Genomic DNA, 20,127 nt, shown 5'->3' with positions numbered 1-20,127 from the left:
TACTGACCACATGCTATGCACTGCAGTGCTAGCTAGCTGTAGCTTATGCTTTCAGTGCTAGATACATTATCTGATACTTTGATTGGGTGGACAACATGCCAGTTCATGCTGCAAGAGCTCTGGTAGGTTGGAGGACGTCCTCAGGAAGTTGTCATAATTACTGTGTAAGTCTATGGAAGGGGGTGTGAACAATGAGCCTCCTAGGTTGTGTATTGAAGTCAATGTACCCAGAAGAGAATGGAAGCTAGCTGTCCTCTGGCTACACCATAGAGCTACCCTACAGAGTGCTGTTGAGGCTACTGTAGACCTTTGCAAAACATGTATATTTTTTCTTTGTGATATCCAATTACAGTCTTTTCCCATTGCTACAACTCCTGTACAGACTCAGGAGAGGCGAAGGTCAAGGGCCTTGCGTCCTCCGAAACACAACCCTGCCAAGCCACACTGCTTCTTGACACACTGCTCGCTTAACCCGGAAGCCAGTTGCACCAATGTGTTGGAGGAAACACCATACTGGCAACCTTGTCAGTGCGCATGCGCCCAGCCCTTCACACGAGTCGCTAGCGCGTGATGGGAGTAGGACATTCCGACAGGCCAAACCCTCACAACGCTGGTCCAATTGTACAGCTGCCTGATGGGTCTCCCTGGGTCAAACTCGGGTTTGTAGTAACACCTCAAGCACTGGGATGCAGTGCCTTAGACTACTGCTCCACTCTGGAGGACCCACAAAATAGTGTTTTAATCAATTAGTTGGTGACGTGATTATATTTAGAATAGTTTTCTCTAAAAAGGATCACCATTTTTATGAAATTCACTGAGGAGGGATGGTCCTCCCCTTCCTCCTCTGAGGAGACTCCACTGTCTGAGAGTCTTATGTGCCTTTTGGCAAACACCAAGTGGGCTGTCATGTGCCTTTTACTGAGGAGTGGCTTCCGTCTGGCCACTCTAACATAAAGACCTTATTGGTGGAGTGCTGCAGAGATGTTTGTCTTTCTGGAAGGTTCTCCCATCTCCACAGAGGAACTCTAGAGCTCTGTCAGAGTTTCCATCGGGTTCTTGGTCATCTCCCTCGGTAGTCCCAAATTTATTGCAAAAATTTCAACCAACTTGTTTTCACTTTGTCATTAAAGGGGTATTGTGTGGATTATTTCAATTATTTATTTCATCCATTTTAAAATAAGGCTGTAATGTAACAAAATGTGGAGAAAGTTAACGGGTCGGAATACTTGCCGAAGGCACTGTACTTAACTAATAAACAAAATTGAACTTGATAACCATCTGCTTCACTAGAATATAGGAAATATATTTCAATTTAATTCGAGAAAGGCTTTACATATGTTCAGAGGGAGAAGAAAAGTCAATTTCACTACCATATTAAAAGTCTTTATTGATATTTGGTCAGTACATGAGAAGGATGGAAGTCAGAATAATGAATTCAAGTTACATCGCGTAGAAACTACACACATTTTCAAACAGAAATGTATTTGCCAAGGATTAAAAAAAATAAAAGTCAACATCTAAAAGATATCATTTAACATTGCAAAGCTACTAAAGTGAACTGTGGTTTGACTTTTATTGAGCATGACTACAACACCAGATGCTTGATCATTTGAGTTTGTCAAGAGTTCAAACAAGAACGTTATCGAGCAACATGTTCAAATAACCAAGAGACCAAAGAAAAAAAGATCTAGCTTGAATCATACAAAACTCAAGTCATATGCACATACATTAATTCATTTCACGTAATGTTCCTGTTTAGCAATGCAATTCTTTTCTTTAAATTGTGGAAGAGGTATCACGATAGGCAAAGGAGAGGAGAAAAAGTTCTGGACAGCAGTTCTGTTTTTACCAACTATGCGTTTGTGTCTCGTATAAAAAGAAAAAGACAAATGACGTGTTATTATAAAGTACATTACAAAACTGTGCCACTGCTCACGCTCAGGCCGTTCTGAGCCTGCCGCGACCCCGCAGTCCTGTTCCCCTTGACGACCAGGGCAGACTTGTCTTCGTGGGGGTCGGTGTTGGAGTCTGTGTCGTTCGAGTGCTGCGTCAGGGACGTTTCGCTGCCCGTCGGGGAGTCCACGCTCTCATACCCTGTGCTCAGCTGGCTCCCGAACCCCCCTGCTGCTGTACCCCCTGCACTGCCACCAGTCTGGCCCCCCGCTGCCTCCTCTGAGTGGTTGGAGAGTTTCGTCTCGCCCTCACCAGGGCTGGAGACCATGGGGGACGGGGGAAAGTCTTCCTCTGTGCTGCTGACCTCGCGGTACAGGCTGGGGGTGGTCACCGCACCCCTCTGGGAGGACGAGCTGCCGTTGCTTGGGCCGTTGGAGACCCTTCCGCAGTCTTTCCCGGCTTGGGCAGAGGGCTGCTCGGGCTGGCTGGGGGGCTCGGCGGAGGGTGAAGTCCTGCTGGGGCCTGCCCCAGCAGAGGCAGCCTGAGCTGGGTTCTGGGAGAGCTGCTGGCGGGTCTCCCTGAGCTGCTGCTGGAGGACCAGGATTGTGCTCTGCATGCCCTCTACTTCCTCATCCAGCTGGATGATGAAATCATTCAACTCTGGGAGGGATGAAAACAGACAAAGACACAGGTCAGAATATAGGGAGATCGGACGCAGTCAGGTTCAAGAAAGAAAGACTGCCTTCATTTACCTGGGACTAACATTTATTTTTTTGGCCAGGAGGAAAATACTCTGAATATTAGAAACATGTCTAACAAATGCCTTAACAAAAGCTCCTGCATCTGAATGTACAGGTCTGCTGAATACACACAGAGGAGAATATAGCTCCTCCAATGCAGGTTACAGACCACACTTTACTGTAGCACAGATTAATAACCTGGGGAGCTACAAAGCACACATGGGCCTTCACTGTGCTGAAATTTAACATTTAAAGCTTACATTTTTTATGGATACTATTTGAACCCAGGTCTGAGTAGATGGAGGTGGGCTGTTGTGTTCTCACCGTCTTGGCTGCTCTTGAGCTCCTCGCTGTACTTCTTCTGCAGGGCCAGCTCTGCCTCCAACTGGGCGATACGTCCCTGGGACAGCTGCCTCCCCAGCTCCTGGTTCTCCTGGATCAGCATCCGGCACTTGGCCATTAGCTTCTTCCCCGTCTGGCTGCAAGGGAGACAGGCCTCACATCACACAATGACCCAGGGCACAGCCAAATGCCACCCTCAGGCAAAGACAGCCCAATCAGTCCAGTGACCTAACTAGGTGGTCACTATGGTGGTGTTCCAGGTTATAATTTATGCAGTCAAGCTCTGGAGATTATCAGATCACCTCACATTGCTTGAAGAGGTGTTTAACATTACAGGTACCACATTGAGATCTTCTGATGTGCAGAACGACTGCAAAAAAAATTAAAATAGGACATGGAACACCACCGTCCCCACCCATCCACTAACACTATGAATCTTGCCTATCCATACAGCAAGTTTCCATTTTCCAAAGTAGTACAGTTACAGATAGCGGAGACCGTTTGGACTTGGCCAAGGATACCAGCAACAATAGCATAGATGCACATTCCGATAAAACAACATTCTTATGCAGCAGCAGTACCTTTACCTTTTGAGTACCCCATGCACATTTTACTACTACAGGTGGGCGCCTACAGTCAGCAGGATGAGAACCAAGTTAAAGTACCCAATTTCAGCAACCGTACCTTTGGTTTCTACACACCCAAATTGTACATTCAACAGCAAATTAGACCCAAAGAAATCATAGTCTGTCACAACCGACCAGCTTCTAATGGTGTGAGTATTACTCAGTCAGCACCTTGGACAAGATCACCTGAGGTAATAATGCACTAACCACTGCAAAGCATCCTCTGCTGACTCTTTTAAACAAGGAAAACACATGCTTAAATTGCATTGACATTTCAGAGGAACCATGGCAGCCAGAGAAATCAACTTCAGAAGTCACCACGTTACTTAATGCCTAGGAACACTGCATGCCGCATCAGACTATAGATACTTCCTAAAAACACAGCAGCTTGGACACTGGTTCCAGAAGCATGTGTGAAAATCATACTATTGAAAATGAACTGTGAGAGGCAACCGATGAGATTTGAGATTACATTTTGTAATACTTGACAACAATGCATTGTCTGACAAGGATGTTGCATTCAGCTTTACCACTTCGAACAAGTATTTTTGACCATCAATAGAATGACGTTAGCCAGGTATTGGAAAAATAAAAACCAGACATTCTTAGGAGAAACTGGATGAGCAGCTGATAGTGGATTTGAAGTCTAAAAGATTAGACAACACACAATCGTGTTACTCTGGTTGCTACCTGAAAAGGTCAAGGGCTATCAATTCTTCTTGCTTGCCATCAAAAACGTAAAATGTTGCTTCTTTTAAGAAAACTACTTCCAATGGATCATACACATCATTGTTGGAGTCTTGTGGTGAATACAGCATAATAGTAATTTTACAGGTTGTTCCCACCACGAGTGTTGTAACTATATTGATGGCCAGATATCCAAGGCTGTTTATTGCTCTGTTTGGAATTGAAAAACCAAATCAATGAATTGCATATTGCCGATAAATTAATTTTTTTCCAATTAATGACATCCGTAAAATGTCAACTGGAATTGAACCCCCCCCCGAACCAAAAAAAGGTTTACTGTTGCTAGTGGGGAGGGAGTGTGAGGTCAACAACATAAATACATAAAGAACAATATCATATTGGACTGAATAAATACATTCTCATGAAGTGGTAACATTACTTGTTTCACACATTTGTAATCATTATGAGAAAATATCACTCAAGCACCAACTGCAGTGCGTACATTTTACTATGAACAATTTGGAAACATCAAGCGTCAAAATAATGTAGCCTACTGAATGTTTTTTTTTTCAAGGTCACCAAATCGAACAGAGCAAATGTCTGACACACTGCAGTGCAAGAGTATTTAAGAGAATCAAAAAGAGGAAAGTAAATGAAACAGAAACATAAGAGGCAACTCACAAAATAAAACATGTAAATACACTCTACCCGTATGTGGGCCCATGCTCAAAGACACAGGCAATCAGACCCTCGCTCACGCACGCCTCAACCATAGTCAATTCTGGACTGAGGGTCTGGCTCCTCCCTAGAAAGTCTTACAGTTTATCCTAGAACCTTTCCCACAGTATTTTCATTGTATTCTACAATCTGTCCAAGAGTCTTAGAGTCTCAGGAGCACTAGTGGGTATAGGTGTGGCGTTTTCCACTTAAATGTCTTTAGCTAGCGGGGCATTGTCTTTAAATGTTCAATTGGTTATTTAGGCTAAGGGTGCTCTCCCTGCTCCGGCAGTTTGCCCAAGACTGCCTCAATCTCCACCATAACAACCCCCCCCCCCTCATTTAATAAGGCAACTGTCTGGCTTGGGCTGAGAGAGGGGCGGTGGGGGGCATATCCGTGTCGGACGTGACCACCTCTTCAGGAACAGTCCCGACTCCTTCAGGGCCCCTGGACGGTGAGGGGGGGGTGAGAGAGCTGAAACAAGTGTCACCTGACCATACTGTTTTTTTCATTCAGTTTAGATTATGTGATATGTAGCTGGGGGACAGTAAAAGAGTACACAAAACATGGGTGGCAGTTTGTTTTTTGTGTATTTGGTAAAGTCTGAGTCTTGTGGTGAGTACAGCATTTCTCAGCCATCCCCCCACCATGATTCCTGCATGCCTGCAGAGGGGGTGGGGGGTGTGAGGAGGTCTTGACTTTTTTGTGGGGGTGGGAGGAGGAGGGGGAGTTATTTTGATTGTCTTTACCTATCTGGTGTAAATTTCCAGGCACTCAGTTCATTTTGGGCCTGCTCCAGTTTGTCTTTAGTCTGTTCCAGTTCTCCCTTCATTTTGAGGAAAAATAAGTTGATGGCCGGGTCTACCATTGATGACCGCAGTTGGGCGGCACTGGGTTGCTGGACTTGCTTGAGGTACTGGATCTGGGTCTGCAGGTTGAAAGAGATAAGTGTCAATAAAGGCACAAGCACATAAACTCAACTTAGAAAATCCCTCCTTAAGCTTCTGAAAGTTAAAAATACATTGACTTAATTTACACAAGAGGCAATGGATGTGGCTAATAATTGAGCTATAAAAGCACAGTCCCCATTACTGTAGCTGAACAAAGTCATGCTTACACGCTATTTATTTAACTTTGTAAATCATTATTGAAAATAGGTTGCTTTCAAAAGACACCTTCCTGTTAAACTACAGCGTGAAAGACAGCTTTGGGATGATTAGCCTAAGTGTGGGACTGGACTTATCTTATACACTATAACTCTGCGTAACATTTTATGCACCAAACTGGCCAAGTCAGTTTGATTGAACTCAGTTGCCCGACTGAAGGAATGGCATATTCTGTTGAGTGAGCCGCTATGCAGTCATTCAGTGAGTGAGAGGTCTGACAAGCAAGACTTCAGGAGCCTTAGTGATATGGGGGGGAAATCGATACAGTTACATATTAGGGACATCATTTTTTAAAAACAATTATTTTACGATATATTGTATAATTTTGACAATATCGTAATATTATTTTGCGCACCGTGGCTGTAAACGGACCTAAAAGTAGTTACTTCAAAGCTTGTTCTCCCATCATCTTTTTAAAATAGGGAGTCAATGTTTTCAGCAATTATTTCCATGACTGATCAAAACTAGTTTAAGACTCTGTTTTGAACATCGAATCGCAACAAAAAATAATAGAATCGCAATACAAATTGTATCCGCACCCAAGTATCGCAATAATATTGTATTGTGAGGTCCCTGGCAATTCCCAGCCCTAGTGGCCAGTGTTTTATGTTAATGTAAGCTCTAGTGTTATTTTGTTTCCATCAGGAGTATGACACTAAAAACGTGGGGCGAGCGGGGAGGAGTAAACTATTGACAAACCATTAATAAGGTGGAAACTCTGCTATACTGTACCCCCCTTTCCCAGCACAGCTTGGGAATAGGACTTAGACTAAGGTCAATATCTACACTTATATCCAAAAGGTTGAGGTCTACTGCGTGACAAACATTTTGTTACTAAAATAGGCCTACATATCCCCTAGTCCCCTCATTTAGAAAATCAGCAGGAAGTATTGCAGTGGGATACTTACTGTACACTCTTGCATTTCCTGCTCCTTGGTTGCGAGCCGCATGACTAGGATGTTCTCCCTGCGTGACGCCTCCTGCTGCTGCTGCTTCAGCTTCTCCTCAGACTCCTTCAGCCCAGTCACATCGTTCGCTGAGACGGTGAGTGGAGAGAAACAACGCACAGTTAACCTGTGTCAACTGAAAAGGAGCCATCAACACCTAAACAAAAACAAACTTAAAAAAAGGTGTTAAGTGTGGGTATTTGTTCTTCTAAAATGCGAAACTGATACCCAAAGCCTACCACTAAAAACATAGGATAATCCTTTCCTATCAACAGCTGACACTCTTATTGTATTGAATGATGACTTGGTAAAATGTTGGAGTAGGCCTACATTGTTTGGGGCACTTACAATTCAGATCAGCATATTTTGCCTCCAGGATCTGAACATAGGCTTCATGTTGGTTCCACCTAAAGGACCAATAGTAAACATCAACACATTTGTTATCACATCCAAACAGAAACAATCATCCCACCCTCCCCCATCTAACAATAGTGTTATCTATTTACCTCACACACAGTTCCTCTCTGGTCAGGGTCTTCATGTCAGATTCACTGAGGCGAACCTGAATGAAGATGGGAAAGAGTCAGCAAGTTATTGGCTTTAGCTGCATATAACTTGTCAATACTGGAATCTTGGTTAACATATAGAGGCTCCCTCTCACCTTCTTTGGAAGAGGTTCCTCATTTGTCATTCTGAGCTCTGAAAGGGAAGTAAAAGTACCAATTAATTGAGTTGAAGTTTCAAGAGCAAGCCATTCAAAAATGATACATGAGCTGCTACAGCAGATCAAGCAAATATTCTGGAAGTTACTTTTCGTAACAAACTATGGGCATTAAGGTATAAAATAATGGGTTAGAGACCATTTTCGCTAACCATGATATTAAGCTAGTTATTCTAAACTACTGCAAAAAAGTCACGTCCGGTCGGGGCTGTATAAAAAGTGGTATGTTTATAGGTTCTCTCTAAAGGATTATGTTAACTAGCTAGCGAAATTGCTATTGTTACCATAATAAACCAACTAGCTGCAGTTGATAGTAAGCTTGAAGTATTCAAATATTTGAATGTGCGTGTGTCAGTCTCATCCATTCTCTTTGTTTGCTTTAGTTCTAACGTTAGCTAGCTAGTCCTCATGCATCTCCCACGTTAACAGTGCAAATCCACAACACGTAACATTAGCTAGTTTGCTACTGTTCTAGCTTAACTGGCTAACGTTACGTTTAGCCACCAAACGTTAGCTAGTTAAAACCGGACTTCTATTACAACTCTGATTCTTTGTTATAATCGATAAACGTGATAGCAATTCCATTCATATGTGTTTGATTTATTTTAAAGCATTTATTAGCAGGATAATACGCAATGGCCAGCCAACTGTTACATTAGCTAACGCTCGCATGTCTCGACAAGAAAACAAAATAACTAACACCTCACATTTGGCCCACGTCAGACTTACGAGCTACCTTGGAATTCAGTCTAACGATATGTTACCTACTTTTAAGGATGATCTCAAGTAAAATGTGCATTGCCTTAAACTGTTTAACCAAAAATGTTCAGCTAACGTTAGATACCTGTCGGTTATCGTGTTCTGCTTCTTGTTATCACAAAATGGCGGAGAAAGCAGAGACTCCAGACTCTCTCCTGCAAAATTAGCGTTCCTCTTCCTTTCGCGGACTCGTGTTCGCTAAACCCTGCCGCAAATGAACACTTACCGGACCCGTTTCCTTCAATATTCGAAACCAGTATGTGTTGACCGCCTTAGCACTAATATGCAACGTTACAATCCGATTTTAATTGGTTTCTAACTTAATTATTGTTATTCGAATTCGCCACGGTAGGGATTCGGTGTCGCCGCCATCATCCGAGAGACGATGGCAACCACAGCAGCGCATCAAAGCTCTCTAGTTGCTACAGTGCTGAAGGGGCGGGCTGAGTTAACATGATGCTATCAGACATGTTAGGCTAGCTAACTTTGTCACTACAGAATAACACCAATTTCAATTACTATCCATCCAAACCATTTAGATTAAACATGTTTTGAATTTGCCAGATAAATAGTTTTTCAACATCTTCAGAAAATGCAAAATAAAAAAAAAAGGGACCCACAACATGTATTGCTGTAGGTTCCTGTCATTAGTTGGCTAGCTAGAAAGTTAATGTGTAATCAGTTGAATTCTGTTTTAAAGTAACATTCAACAATATTGTTTTAAAATGTAAACCAGTCATTAATACAAGAGTTCACCTGTCACATTTGCTAAACGTGAGAAATGCAGCTTGGGTAAAAAAAAAAGTAAAAAAAGTAAAAAAAGTCAAGGCCATCCGGAAGCAAAATGGGATGGGTGGAACTATGATATGGAATGGCGTTCTAAGGCTCGAAATGTTTTTATTCTGCACAATGTAGCTAATCCCTTTTGCACTAAACGTTATCGTAAGTATACAGTACAAATAATGTTTGATTGTATACGGTTTTCTAGTAAAATGTGTGTGTATAAATAAATACGTATCCGATGCCGCCCCCACGTACTGATATGGTATCTTCTAACAGTGAAGTTGAATTTCAAGGGCAGTTCTACTTCTATTCTGAACGGTGAACAGCGCATACGGTGTGAAGAAACATGAGCATGCTAAGCAGAGTGGGTCAAGTCCGCAGGTAAAACTACAAAATGCAATGAAGTTATCCATTCGGTAACAAGTCATGATTTATACACGATGAAGGGCGATAAGACGAACGTTGCTATTGTTACGTTGTTTGTTTTACGTGATGATTGCTAGTTATAGCTGTTTAGCTAGCTTGTGTAAGTACTCACCTTTTAATAGTTACTAGTAGCTAGCTAGTGAGGTAACGTTAACTACTCCCATATAACGATAAGCATTACCCAGCGTGTTACTGGCAATTCAGAAATTACTGACCGTAATCTCTTCGTTTATCAAACCGTTTCAACATGTTGGGAAGCAGAAATGGTCTTACTTGTGCATGTGTTCGCCCAACAAGTATGCGTAGAAGTTGTCAATATTAGCTATATACCCTGGCATTATTTTTCTTATTATTTATTGCCTTGTTTGTAATAGACAGCATCATGAGTCAGGCCTTGACCCCTTGATTTGACAACTCAACACCTTGCTCAGGCCGCAACAGGCAACTTCATTATATACTATAGCTAACGTTCTTTTTTATCTCATCTGCCAGGACTTGAGCAAGTTCCTATCTATTCTCAACACAAGTAGCTTGTTAATCTTAGACAAATGTTGCTATGTTGTGAATAATTCGGTAGACCCCCCCCCCCCCCCCTAAATCTGAGAATTTCACCCTGTGTGAACTCTCCCTAACTAATCCAACCTCTTCCCAGGCTGTCAGCTGGGGCCATGAGCTGCTTCTAAATGGAAGCTGGCTTGCAGCAACCATTACTGGTTGAGCTGAAAACAGTTTTACTGCTTATGCTTGATTACATTTCCCACGGATGGGAATGACATGACATTGACATCTCTATTTCCTGGTGGTTTTAGGTGTGCTGCCACTGTGACCCCAGTCCTGGGCACGGTGGCAGCCAGATGGAAGCACTCGCTCCCTGACCTGACCTACGACTATGGAGCCCTGGAGCCCCACATCAACGCAGAGATCATGCAGCTCCACCACAGCAAGCACCATGCCACCTATGTTAACAACCTCAACGTCACAGAGGAGAAGTACCAGGAGGCACTGGCCAAAGGTGAGAGGAAAGCCTGCTGCTTAAGACATTAGTGATTTAGAAAAAGTGGTGATATTAGGGAGTTTGTAGTTCCTGGATGAGGTTCCTTTTTGAACATTTAATTGAGCCATAAATGCATACCTGTCCTGTATTTACACTTGTAGTGTGTAGCCAATCCGTTACCTGCATGTGTACATGTGATGTATTTCAGGTGATGTGACAGCACAGGTTTCTCTCCAGCCTGCTCTGAGGTTTAATGGAGGAGGCCACATCAACCACACCATCTTCTGGACAAACCTCTCTCCAAATGGCGGTGGAGAACCACAGGGTGAGTAGCCTCGGAACATCAGGCTTCTCTCACGTTGTTCAAAGCCTGGGGTAGTTTTTGGTAGGAAGAAGCTAAATAGGGGTGGAGTCTAGATGGAAACTAGTGACTCGTTGCCACAAACCAATCCACTATTTTGTGTGGGTGGAACTCCGAACAGAGGTGGTATTTAAGATTTTTTTTTCTGACTTGCATCAAGCTAGCTAGCATAAGATCCCCAAAATAATGCAGCATAGGCTACAAAAAAAATCTGGCCCGGTAAGAAAAGAGACTTGGACAAAACAAATAGGACATGCCTCTTCTGAGGGGAAACGTCAGATGTATGCAGAGCCAATCAAATCTAAGTGTTAACAGCCACTGTGCCCATTAAAACGTAACATCCAATACTCAAGTTCTCCAGGCTTCCAGATTTAGAAGGCCTCTCAAGACTACAAGTTGAGCAGCACTATTGGGAGCAGCAGTTTGAGAAACTTCTTTCCCCTAATCTTTTACTTGAACTATTCTTCACAAGTTGTTGTATATTATAATTTGCAACTATCACGGTTTATACAATTTGTGGGAAAGTAGCAACAATGGCCTACATGTTGCATTTTCAATTCAGACTCTTTCCTGAATTTGCTAAATTGTTGTTATGGGAAACCCATTGGAAACTTGTATGTAATTCATCAGTCTGATCATTCTTTGTTTGTCCATCCTGTCACAGGTGAGCTGGCAGCGGCCATCAACCGTGACTTTGGCTCCTTCCAGGCATTGAAGGACAAGATGTCTGCCTCCACTGTGGCAGTCCAGGGCTCGGGCTGGGGCTGGCTGGGCTTCGACAAGGAGAGCAGGAAGCTCCGTATCACCGCCTGCCCTAATCAAGACCCACTGCAGGGAACCACAGGTCAGTGGCTACTGGCCAGGTCCCAGTACTGTTATATGTTATCTTGTTCATGTCTGTCTGGGGCTCAAACAAGGGTATAGTGCCAGTGAATGACATACAGTAGTGATGCACCTATTACATTTTTGACCGATATCCGATATTTTCCCTGCCAAAAAACCTGATACCGATATTTAACATTTTTTGCCTCCTTTTAAGCATTCTAGTATAGTTAACACACACATGGACGCAGCGGTCTAAGGCACTGCATCTCATTGCAAGAGGTCACTACAGTCCCTGGTTTGAATCCAGGCTGTAGCACATCTGGCCGTGATTGGGAGTCCCAATTGGCCCAGCGTTGTCCGGGCCGACATTGTAAATAAGAATTTGTTCTTAACTGATGTGGCTAGTTAAATAAAGGTCACACACAACACACTGACCAAAAAGTTATTTTGTAGGCATTTACATATGTTCCCATTACCAGTAAAACATAATCAAAACCTATTTCTTTCACTTACTTGCTGTGCTGTTTCGTTGTTCAGTCATTTCATTCTCAACCAGGATTTCTATGGATCGCCGTTTGGGTCTTTGCGTGTCAAAGATACATGTAAAATAACACTTTGTCGTGTCAAATAACACTATTTGACCAATCAAGACCTGAATATGACTGCACGTCACAATTTAACGTGTTCATACATTTGTTACGTAGTTATTACACTATCACTCGTATTTCATATGTCACATCGATACGTGTGCTATGATGCTGGTAAAGTTGTCTCGCGCATTCAAAACACATTTTTGAATGCCAAAACTAAAAATATGTTAAGCTTATGCGTTCATTTGTTAGATTTCAATTAATTTCCTAACTAGACTGATGTTATTGTGGAACAGATGGTCATAAAGATAGCTAGCTCATGGATGCAAACAATGTTCTTCCCCAAAAACAACAATCTAGGTGTCATCTAAATAACCCTATTTATGAGTTCTTATTTGATTAATGCTGGTCGGACCCATCTATGTGAAGCTAGCCACAATAAGAATTAGCCACAATAGTGGACTTTGTGGTAAGCATTCAAAATAAAAGTATGGTATAATTCTACTATTCGTATTAATTTGCATCACTGTCAATGACATTTATTTTGAAGGCAAACTGCAAATTCCACTTATTCCTAATACTTATTGTGGCTAGCTTCACAACCCGGTCCGGTCGAGCCTCATTAGCCAGATGACGCAAGCCGGCTGCTAATAACATTATCTTTGGGCAACAGGGTTAAGGGGCTGGCTATCTATTTATTTTCATGAACTGAAGTTCAATTTCAATAGGAGAACAACAATTGGCAACCTAGCTAATACTTACTCACAAGGATTCCTAAATCATTGCTAAGATTAATGAAAATGACTGCACTTTCTACTGGTCATTGTTTTCAGGCTGGTTGTATTGGTGCTACCCCAGAAGTTGCGGTCGAACAAATTATGCTTTCTTACCAACGCGGTATTGTAAACACATCGTTTGTGGCCGGTGTTTGCTTGTTTGCAGACTTTGTACAGCTTTGACAGTGCTAATGTATCTTTTTTGACACGCAAAGAACCAAATGGCGTTCCATAGTATGCATGTTGTGAAGCTAATAGCGAGTTACTGTGTAACTCTGGTTGGGCAACATCTGTAAAATAGCGTACTTGGTAGTGTGTACCGGTGCCTGACCAGTCGGCGCTGTTGCCCGATGACAGAGTGTTTGATTGTCAAGGGCAATGAATTCTATTGTCTTGGCTTTAATGCTTTTCACCTTTTGAGTTGTCTCGCTGAAATTTTCTTACTCTTTGAAATGACTGCTTGACTTGTTGACTGCTCGATCCACACAGCAGACATTGTGGGCTAGGTTATGAATGCTGTGTTGCACTTGTACCGCAAAATGTTATCAGGCGTCATTACGTCATGTACCTACGTTATATAGGTATGCACGGTAGCTTTGACATCGGTTGTTAACATTGGTGTTAATCTAGACTTCGGGCCGATACCGATGTTGGCATTTTTAGCTAATATCGTCCGACTCTATGTTCACCGATATCGTGCATCCCTAACATACAGTGCCTTCAGAAAGTATTAACACCCCGTGACTTTTTCTACATTTTGTTGTGTTAATCCATTTTAAATTCAGACCTTAAATTGAGATGTTTTTGACACTGGTCTACACACAATGCTCCATACTGTCAGTGGCATTATGTTTTGAGAAATGTTGACAAATTAAATAAACATTAAGTTGAAATGTCATGAGTCAATAAGTATTCAGCCTAAATAAGTTCAGGACTAAAAATGTACTTAACAAGTCACATAAGTAGCTTGGACTTACTGTGTGCAGTAATAGTGTTTAACATGATTTTGGAATGACTACCTTCTCTGTGCCTCACGCATACCGTTGAAGTCGGAGGTTTGCATACACCTTAGCCAAATACATTTAAATTGTTTAACTTGGGTCAAGTTTTGTGTAGCCTTCCACGAGCTTCCCACAGTAAGTTGGGTGAATTTTGGCCCATTTCTCCTGACAGAGTGTAAATGAGTCTGGTTTGTAGGTTTCCATGCTCGCACATGCTTCTTCAGTTCTGCCTACACATTTTCTATAGGATTGAGGTCAGGGTATTGTGATGGCCACTCCAATACCTTGACTTTGTTGTCCATAAGCCATTTTGCCACAACTTTGGAAGTATGCTTGGGGTCATTGTCCATTTGCAAGACCCATTTGCGACCAAGCGTTAACTTCCTGACTGGTGTCTTGAGATGTTGCTTCAATATGTCCACATAATATTTATCCTTATGATGCCATCTATTTTGTGAAGTGCACCAGTCCCTCCTGCAGCAAAGCACCCCCACAACATGATGCTGCCACCCCTGTGCTTCACAGTTGGGATGGTGTTCTTCAGCTTGCAAGCCACCCCCTTTTCCTCCAAACAGTTCTATTTTTGTGTCATCAGACCAGAGGACATTTCTCCAACAAGTACAATCTTCGTCCCCATGTGCAGTTGCAAACCGTATTCTGGCTTTTTTCTATGGTGGTTTTGGAGCAGTGGCTGCTTCTTTGCTGAGTGGCCTTTCAGGTTATGTCGATATAGGACTCGTTTTACTGTGGGTATAGATAATTTTGTACCTGTTTCCTCCAGCATCTTCAAGGTCCTTTGCTGTTCTGGGATTGATTTGCACTTTTCGCCCAAGTACGTTCATCTCTAGGAGACAGAACGCGTCTCCTTCCTGAGCGGTATGACGGCTGCGTGGTCCCATGGTGTTTATACTTGCGTACTATTGTTTGTACAGATGAGCGTGGTACTTTCAGGCATTTGGAAATTGCTCCCAAGGATGAACCAGACTTGTGGAGGTCTGCATTTTTTGAAGGTAGGCCTTCAAATGCATCCACAGGTACACCTCCAATAGGCTAATTGACATCATTGAGTCAATCAGAAGCTTCTAAAGCTATGACATTGTTTTCTGGAATTTTCCAAGCTTTTTAAAGGCACAGTCAATTTAGTGTATGTAAACTTCTGACCCACTGGAATTGTGATACAGTGAAATAATCTGTCTGTAAACAATTGTTGGAAAAATGACTTGTGTCATGCACAAACTAATGTCCTAACCGACATGCCAAAACTATAGCTTGTTAACAAGAAATGTGTGGAGTGGTTGAAAAACGAGTTTTAATGACTCCTACCTAAGTGTATGTGAACTTCCAGATTCAATTGTGTGTGTGTATGTCTCTCTCTTATGTCTGTCTGTAAGGTCCCCTCAGTTGAGCAGTGAATTTTAAACACAGATTCAACCACAAAGACCAGGGAGGTTTTCCGATGCCTGGCAAAGAAGGGTACCTATTGGTAGATGGTAGAGGTCGACCGATTAATCGGAATGGCCGATTTAATTAGGGCCAATTTCAAGTTTTCATAACAATCGGAAATCTGTATTTTTGGACACCGATTTGGCCTTTTATTTATTTATCTTTACACCTTTTTATTTATTCTTTATTTAGCATCGTTCACGGGCAGAACGACAGATTTTCACATTGTCAGCTCGGGCGATTCAATCTTGCAACCTAACAGTTAACTAGTCCAACGCTCTAACCACCTGCCTCTCATTGCACTCCATGAGGAGACTGCCTGTTACGTGAATGTTGTAAGCCAAGGTAAGTTGCTAGCTAGCATTAAACTTATCTTATAAAAAACAATCAATCATAATCACTAGTTAACTACACATGGTTGATGATATTACTAGTTTATCTAGCGTTTCCTGCGTTGCATATAATTGATGCGGTGCGTATCGTTGCGCCAATGTGTACCTAACCATGAACATCAATGCCTTTCTTAAAATCAATACACAGAAGTATATAATTTTAAACCTGCATATTTAGCTAAAAGAATTCATTGCACGCAGAGTCAGTGTATATGCAACAGTTTGGGCCGCCTAATTTGCCAGAATTTTACGTAATTATGACATAACATTGAATGTTGTGCAATGTAACAGCAATATTTAGACTAATGGATGCCACCCTTTAGATAAAATACGGAACGGTTCCGTATTTCACTGAAAGAATAAACGTCTTGTTTTCGAGATGAGAGTTTCCGCATTCGACCATATTAATGACCCACGGCTCGTATTTCTGTGTATAATTATGTTATAATTAAGTCTATGATTTGATAGAGCAGTCTGACTGAGCGATGGTAGGCAGCAGCAGGCTCGTAGGCATTAATTCAAACAGCACTTTGTGCGTTTTGCCAGCAGCTCTTCGTTGTGTGTCAAGCATTGCGCTGTTTATGACTTCAAGCCTATCAACTCCTGAGATTAGGCTTGTGTAACCGATGTGAAATGGCTTGCTAGTTAACGGGGTGTGCGCTAATAGTGTTTCAAATGTCATTCGCTCTGAGACTTGGAGTGGTTCTTCCCTTGCTCTGCATGGGTAACGCTGCTTCGAGGGTGGCTGCTGTCGTTGTGTTCCTGGTTCGGGCTCAGGAGCGAGGAGAGGGGCGGAAGCTATACTGTTACACTGGCAATACTAAAATGCCTATAAGAATATCCAATAATCAAAGGTTAATGAAATACAAATGGTATAGAGAGAAATAGTCCTATAATAACTACAACCTAAAACGTCTTACCTGGGAATATTGAAGACTCATGTTAAAAGGAACCCCCCAGCTTTCATATGTTCTCATGTTCTGAGCAAGGAACTTAAACGTTAGCTTTCTTACATGGCACATATTGCAATTTTACTTTCTTCTCCCAACACTTTGTTTTTGCATTATGTAAACCAAATTGAACATGTTTCATTATTTATTTGAGGCTAAATTGATTTTATTGATGTATTATATTAAGTTAAAATAAGTGTTCATTCAGTATTGTTGTAATTGTCATGATTACAAATACATTTAAAAAATCGGCCGATTAATCGGTATCAGCTTTTTTTTGTCCTCCAATAATCAGCGTTGAAAAATCATAATCGGTCGACCTCTAGTAGATGGGTAAAAAAAAAATCCCTTTGAGCATATTAATTACACTTTGGATGGTGTATCAATACACCCAGTCACGACAAAGATACAGGCATCCTAACTAGCTCAGAAGCCGGAGAGGAAGGAAACCGCTCAGGGATTTCAGCATGAGGCCAATCGTGACTTTAAAACAGTTACAGGGTTTAATGGCTGTGATTGGAGAACTGAAGATGGATCAACAACATTCTAGTTACTTCACAATACTAACCTAATTGACAGAGTGAAAAGGAAGCCTTTACAAAATAAAAATATTCCAAAACCTGCATCCTGTTTGCAACTATGCACTAAAGTTTGTTTGTTTTTGTCCTGAATACAAAGTGTTATGTTTTGGGCAAATCCAACGCATTACTGAGTACCACTCTCCATATTTTTAAGCATAGTGGCGGCTGCATAATGTTATGGGTATGCTTGTAATTGTTAAGGACTGGGGACTTTTTCAGGATATAAAGAAAAAAAAGAAATGAAATATGGCTTGGGCCAAGAAACACGAGCAATGGAAATTACTGCTGGAGAGACCAAAAGGACAGATTTTCTGATTTTTGGTTCCAACTGCCATGTCTTTGTGAGACGCTGAGTAGGTGAATGGATGATCTCCGCATGTGCGGTTCCCACCGTGAAGCACAGAGGTTTGATGGTTTGCGCTTAGTCCCACTATCATTTGTTTTTCAGCTGGACAATGACCCAACACACCACCAAGCTGTGTAAGGGCTATTTCACCAAGACGAGTGATGGAGTGCTACATCAGATGGCCTGGCCTCCATAATCACCCGATCTCAACCCAATTGAGATGGTTTGGGATGAGTTGGACTGCAGAGCGAAGAAAGGCAACAAGTGCTCAGCATATGTAGGAACTCCTTCATGACTGTTGAAAAAACATTCCAGGTGAAGCTGGTTGAGAGAATGCCAAGAGTGTGCAAGGGTGGCTACTTTGAAGAATCTAAAATGTATTTTGATTTAACACTTGGGGTTTCATACTGTTATGTCTTCACTATTCTACAGTGTAGAAAAAGTAAAAATAATTAACCCTTGAACGAGTAGGTGTGTCAACTTTTGACTGGTACTCTATGTAAATTATGTTTTGAATTTTCAATACATTTGCATGATTTTACTGTGTGTAGATGGGTGATAATACAAAGCAGTTTTATCCATTTTGAATTCAGTCTGTAACACTACAACATGTGGAATAAGTCTAAATGTATTTGTAATCATGACAATTTGAACATTCTGAAGGCACTGTATGCCTAGTTAATGATTTTACTTAATTATTATTATTTTATTTTTTCTCCCCAGGTCTGGTCCCCCTGCTTGGTATTGATGTGTGGGAGCATGCCTACTATCTACAGTACAAGAATGTCCGACCCGACTATGTCAAAGCCATCTGGAATGTCATCAACTGGGAGAACGTGAGCGAGCGCCTCCAGGCTGCCAAAAAGTAGACCACTGGCTCTTCCTTCCTGCCCCAAACCTTGCCCCCGCAGACCTTACTACCTTAAGAGAGCACAAAATACCCTCTTAACCCAAATGAAGATAGCTGCTGTATACTGTACCAGAGAGAATATTCAGTCTGTAAAGCTGTTTGTTTGTCCGACTATAGCTAGGTTTCCATCCAATTGGCGACAGATTTTCATGCGAGTATTATAAAATCGGCATTAGAACAATGTGCATTTTCCCACGAGATGTTTCCATCAAATTGACTTGTTGCAAATGCTGTGCGTGATGACATTGCACATAAAAATACCATATTTGGTACGAAATAAAAAAGCAAGTTAAATGTGTTTCTATTGCATTGAAATCTTATGATGGTTCTAAAAAAAAATGTTGTATACCGAGTGTGTCCAGTCTTGTAATGTCACGTGTCCTCTAGTGCACGTATAGCTTACATGATAAGAATATTATAAACAAAAGAGCGGACAAGCATCAAGCTCATCACCATGCACTTTCACCTCCCTGTGAAGTCTTAACTTACTTAATCTGTAGACTAATAAACTGCATGCTTTCCCGATGAGTTGCAGTGGGATAACCGCACATATCATTGTGTGACTCCGTTGACTTCAATATGATTGTAATTTTATCAATATTTTCTCATAAAAGCATTTCCACTGATATTTCTCGCACAAGTAATTTTAATTACGATTTTCTGTTTCTCAGGCCTGTCATTACTTCATTTAAAAAAATGTTGTTTTATCAGACCTGTACTTTTACTCACATAAAAAGGTTGGATGGAAACCTGTTTAGTGTTGCACAGATATCAGGTAAATGCGATTGAGGCAAATGTTTTTGATGTGATATAATAAAATATTTAGTTTGAATTGTATCTGCTTTGTGGTTTTAATTAGCATAATACAAAAATCTCCATTTAAAAAATCTACCGCATCTGCGGTGCTAGAGCTGCGTTTGTCAGATCATGAGACATCCCGAAAAATCAGTCTACTCAAAAAATCTTCTGTAGCGTCAGAACGGTTTGCCCTACAAACTCATCTGAAGGTCCCTCGGTACCAGTTGAAAAAATGAATCGAAGTTTATATGGAGACTGTTTAAAAAATATATGGTGTTTAAAAAAAAAAGTGTTTCCTGATCTTTCTTGCATCTCTCAGAGTACAACCACTTCAAAACAAAGTTCCTATTTT

The 20,127-nt window shown here is 41.6% G+C and overlaps 2 protein-coding genes and 1 non-coding gene across 7 annotated transcripts; 1 reads left to right on the top strand and 2 right to left on the bottom strand.

Annotated features, from left to right (window-relative positions):
- Positions 1 to 1,367: 1,367 nt before the first annotated feature.
- On the bottom strand, positions 1,368 to 9,060 carry LOC109900991 (pre-mRNA-splicing regulator WTAP). 5 transcript variants are annotated; one of them, XR_004211949.1, is made up of 8 exons: positions 8,826 to 9,030; positions 7,781 to 7,818; positions 7,626 to 7,681; positions 7,468 to 7,526; positions 7,081 to 7,208; positions 4,997 to 5,934; positions 2,958 to 3,112; positions 1,368 to 2,553 (listed from the first exon to the last, which is right to left on the bottom strand). XR_004211949.1 is itself a non-coding variant. In XM_020496943.2 (8 exons), exons 2-8 carry the CDS (start codon positions 7,808 to 7,810, stop codon positions 1,913 to 1,915), a joined length of 1,248 nt encoding a protein of 415 aa, XP_020352532.1. In that variant the 5' UTR covers positions 7,811 to 7,818; positions 8,826 to 9,060; the 3' UTR covers positions 1,368 to 1,912. The 5 variants fall into 5 exon arrangements, 2 of the variants coding, with proteins under 2 accessions (XP_020352532.1, XP_020352531.1); XR_004211948.1 differs by having other exon boundaries at positions 4,970 to 5,934; positions 8,685 to 9,027; XR_004211947.1 differs by having other exon boundaries at positions 8,685 to 9,027.
- LOC116376626 (small nucleolar RNA SNORA22) lies at positions 2,739 to 2,871 on the bottom strand. Its single transcript, XR_004212071.1, has one exon. It is a non-coding gene; the product is annotated as a small nucleolar RNA SNORA22 (small nucleolar RNA).
- A 385-nt stretch (positions 9,061 to 9,445) lies between the features above and the next one.
- On the top strand, positions 9,446 to 19,814 carry sod2 (superoxide dismutase 2, mitochondrial). The gene is made up of 6 exons (XM_020496941.2): positions 9,446 to 9,541; positions 9,659 to 9,763; positions 10,618 to 10,820; positions 11,011 to 11,127; positions 11,828 to 12,007; positions 18,791 to 19,814. Exons 2-6 carry the CDS (start codon positions 9,729 to 9,731, stop codon positions 18,934 to 18,936), a joined length of 681 nt encoding a protein of 226 aa, XP_020352530.1. The 5' UTR covers positions 9,446 to 9,541; positions 9,659 to 9,728; the 3' UTR covers positions 18,937 to 19,814.
- The last annotated feature ends 313 nt before the right edge of the window (positions 19,815 to 20,127 follow it).

The sequence above is a fragment of the Oncorhynchus kisutch genome, linkage group LG12 (genome assembly GCF_002021735.2).
Source record: "Oncorhynchus kisutch isolate 150728-3 linkage group LG12, Okis_V2, whole genome shotgun sequence".
In the NCBI taxonomy this organism is placed as follows: domain Eukaryota; kingdom Metazoa; phylum Chordata; class Actinopteri; order Salmoniformes; family Salmonidae; genus Oncorhynchus; species Oncorhynchus kisutch.
This window is presented reverse-complemented; position numbering and strand designations above follow the sequence as displayed.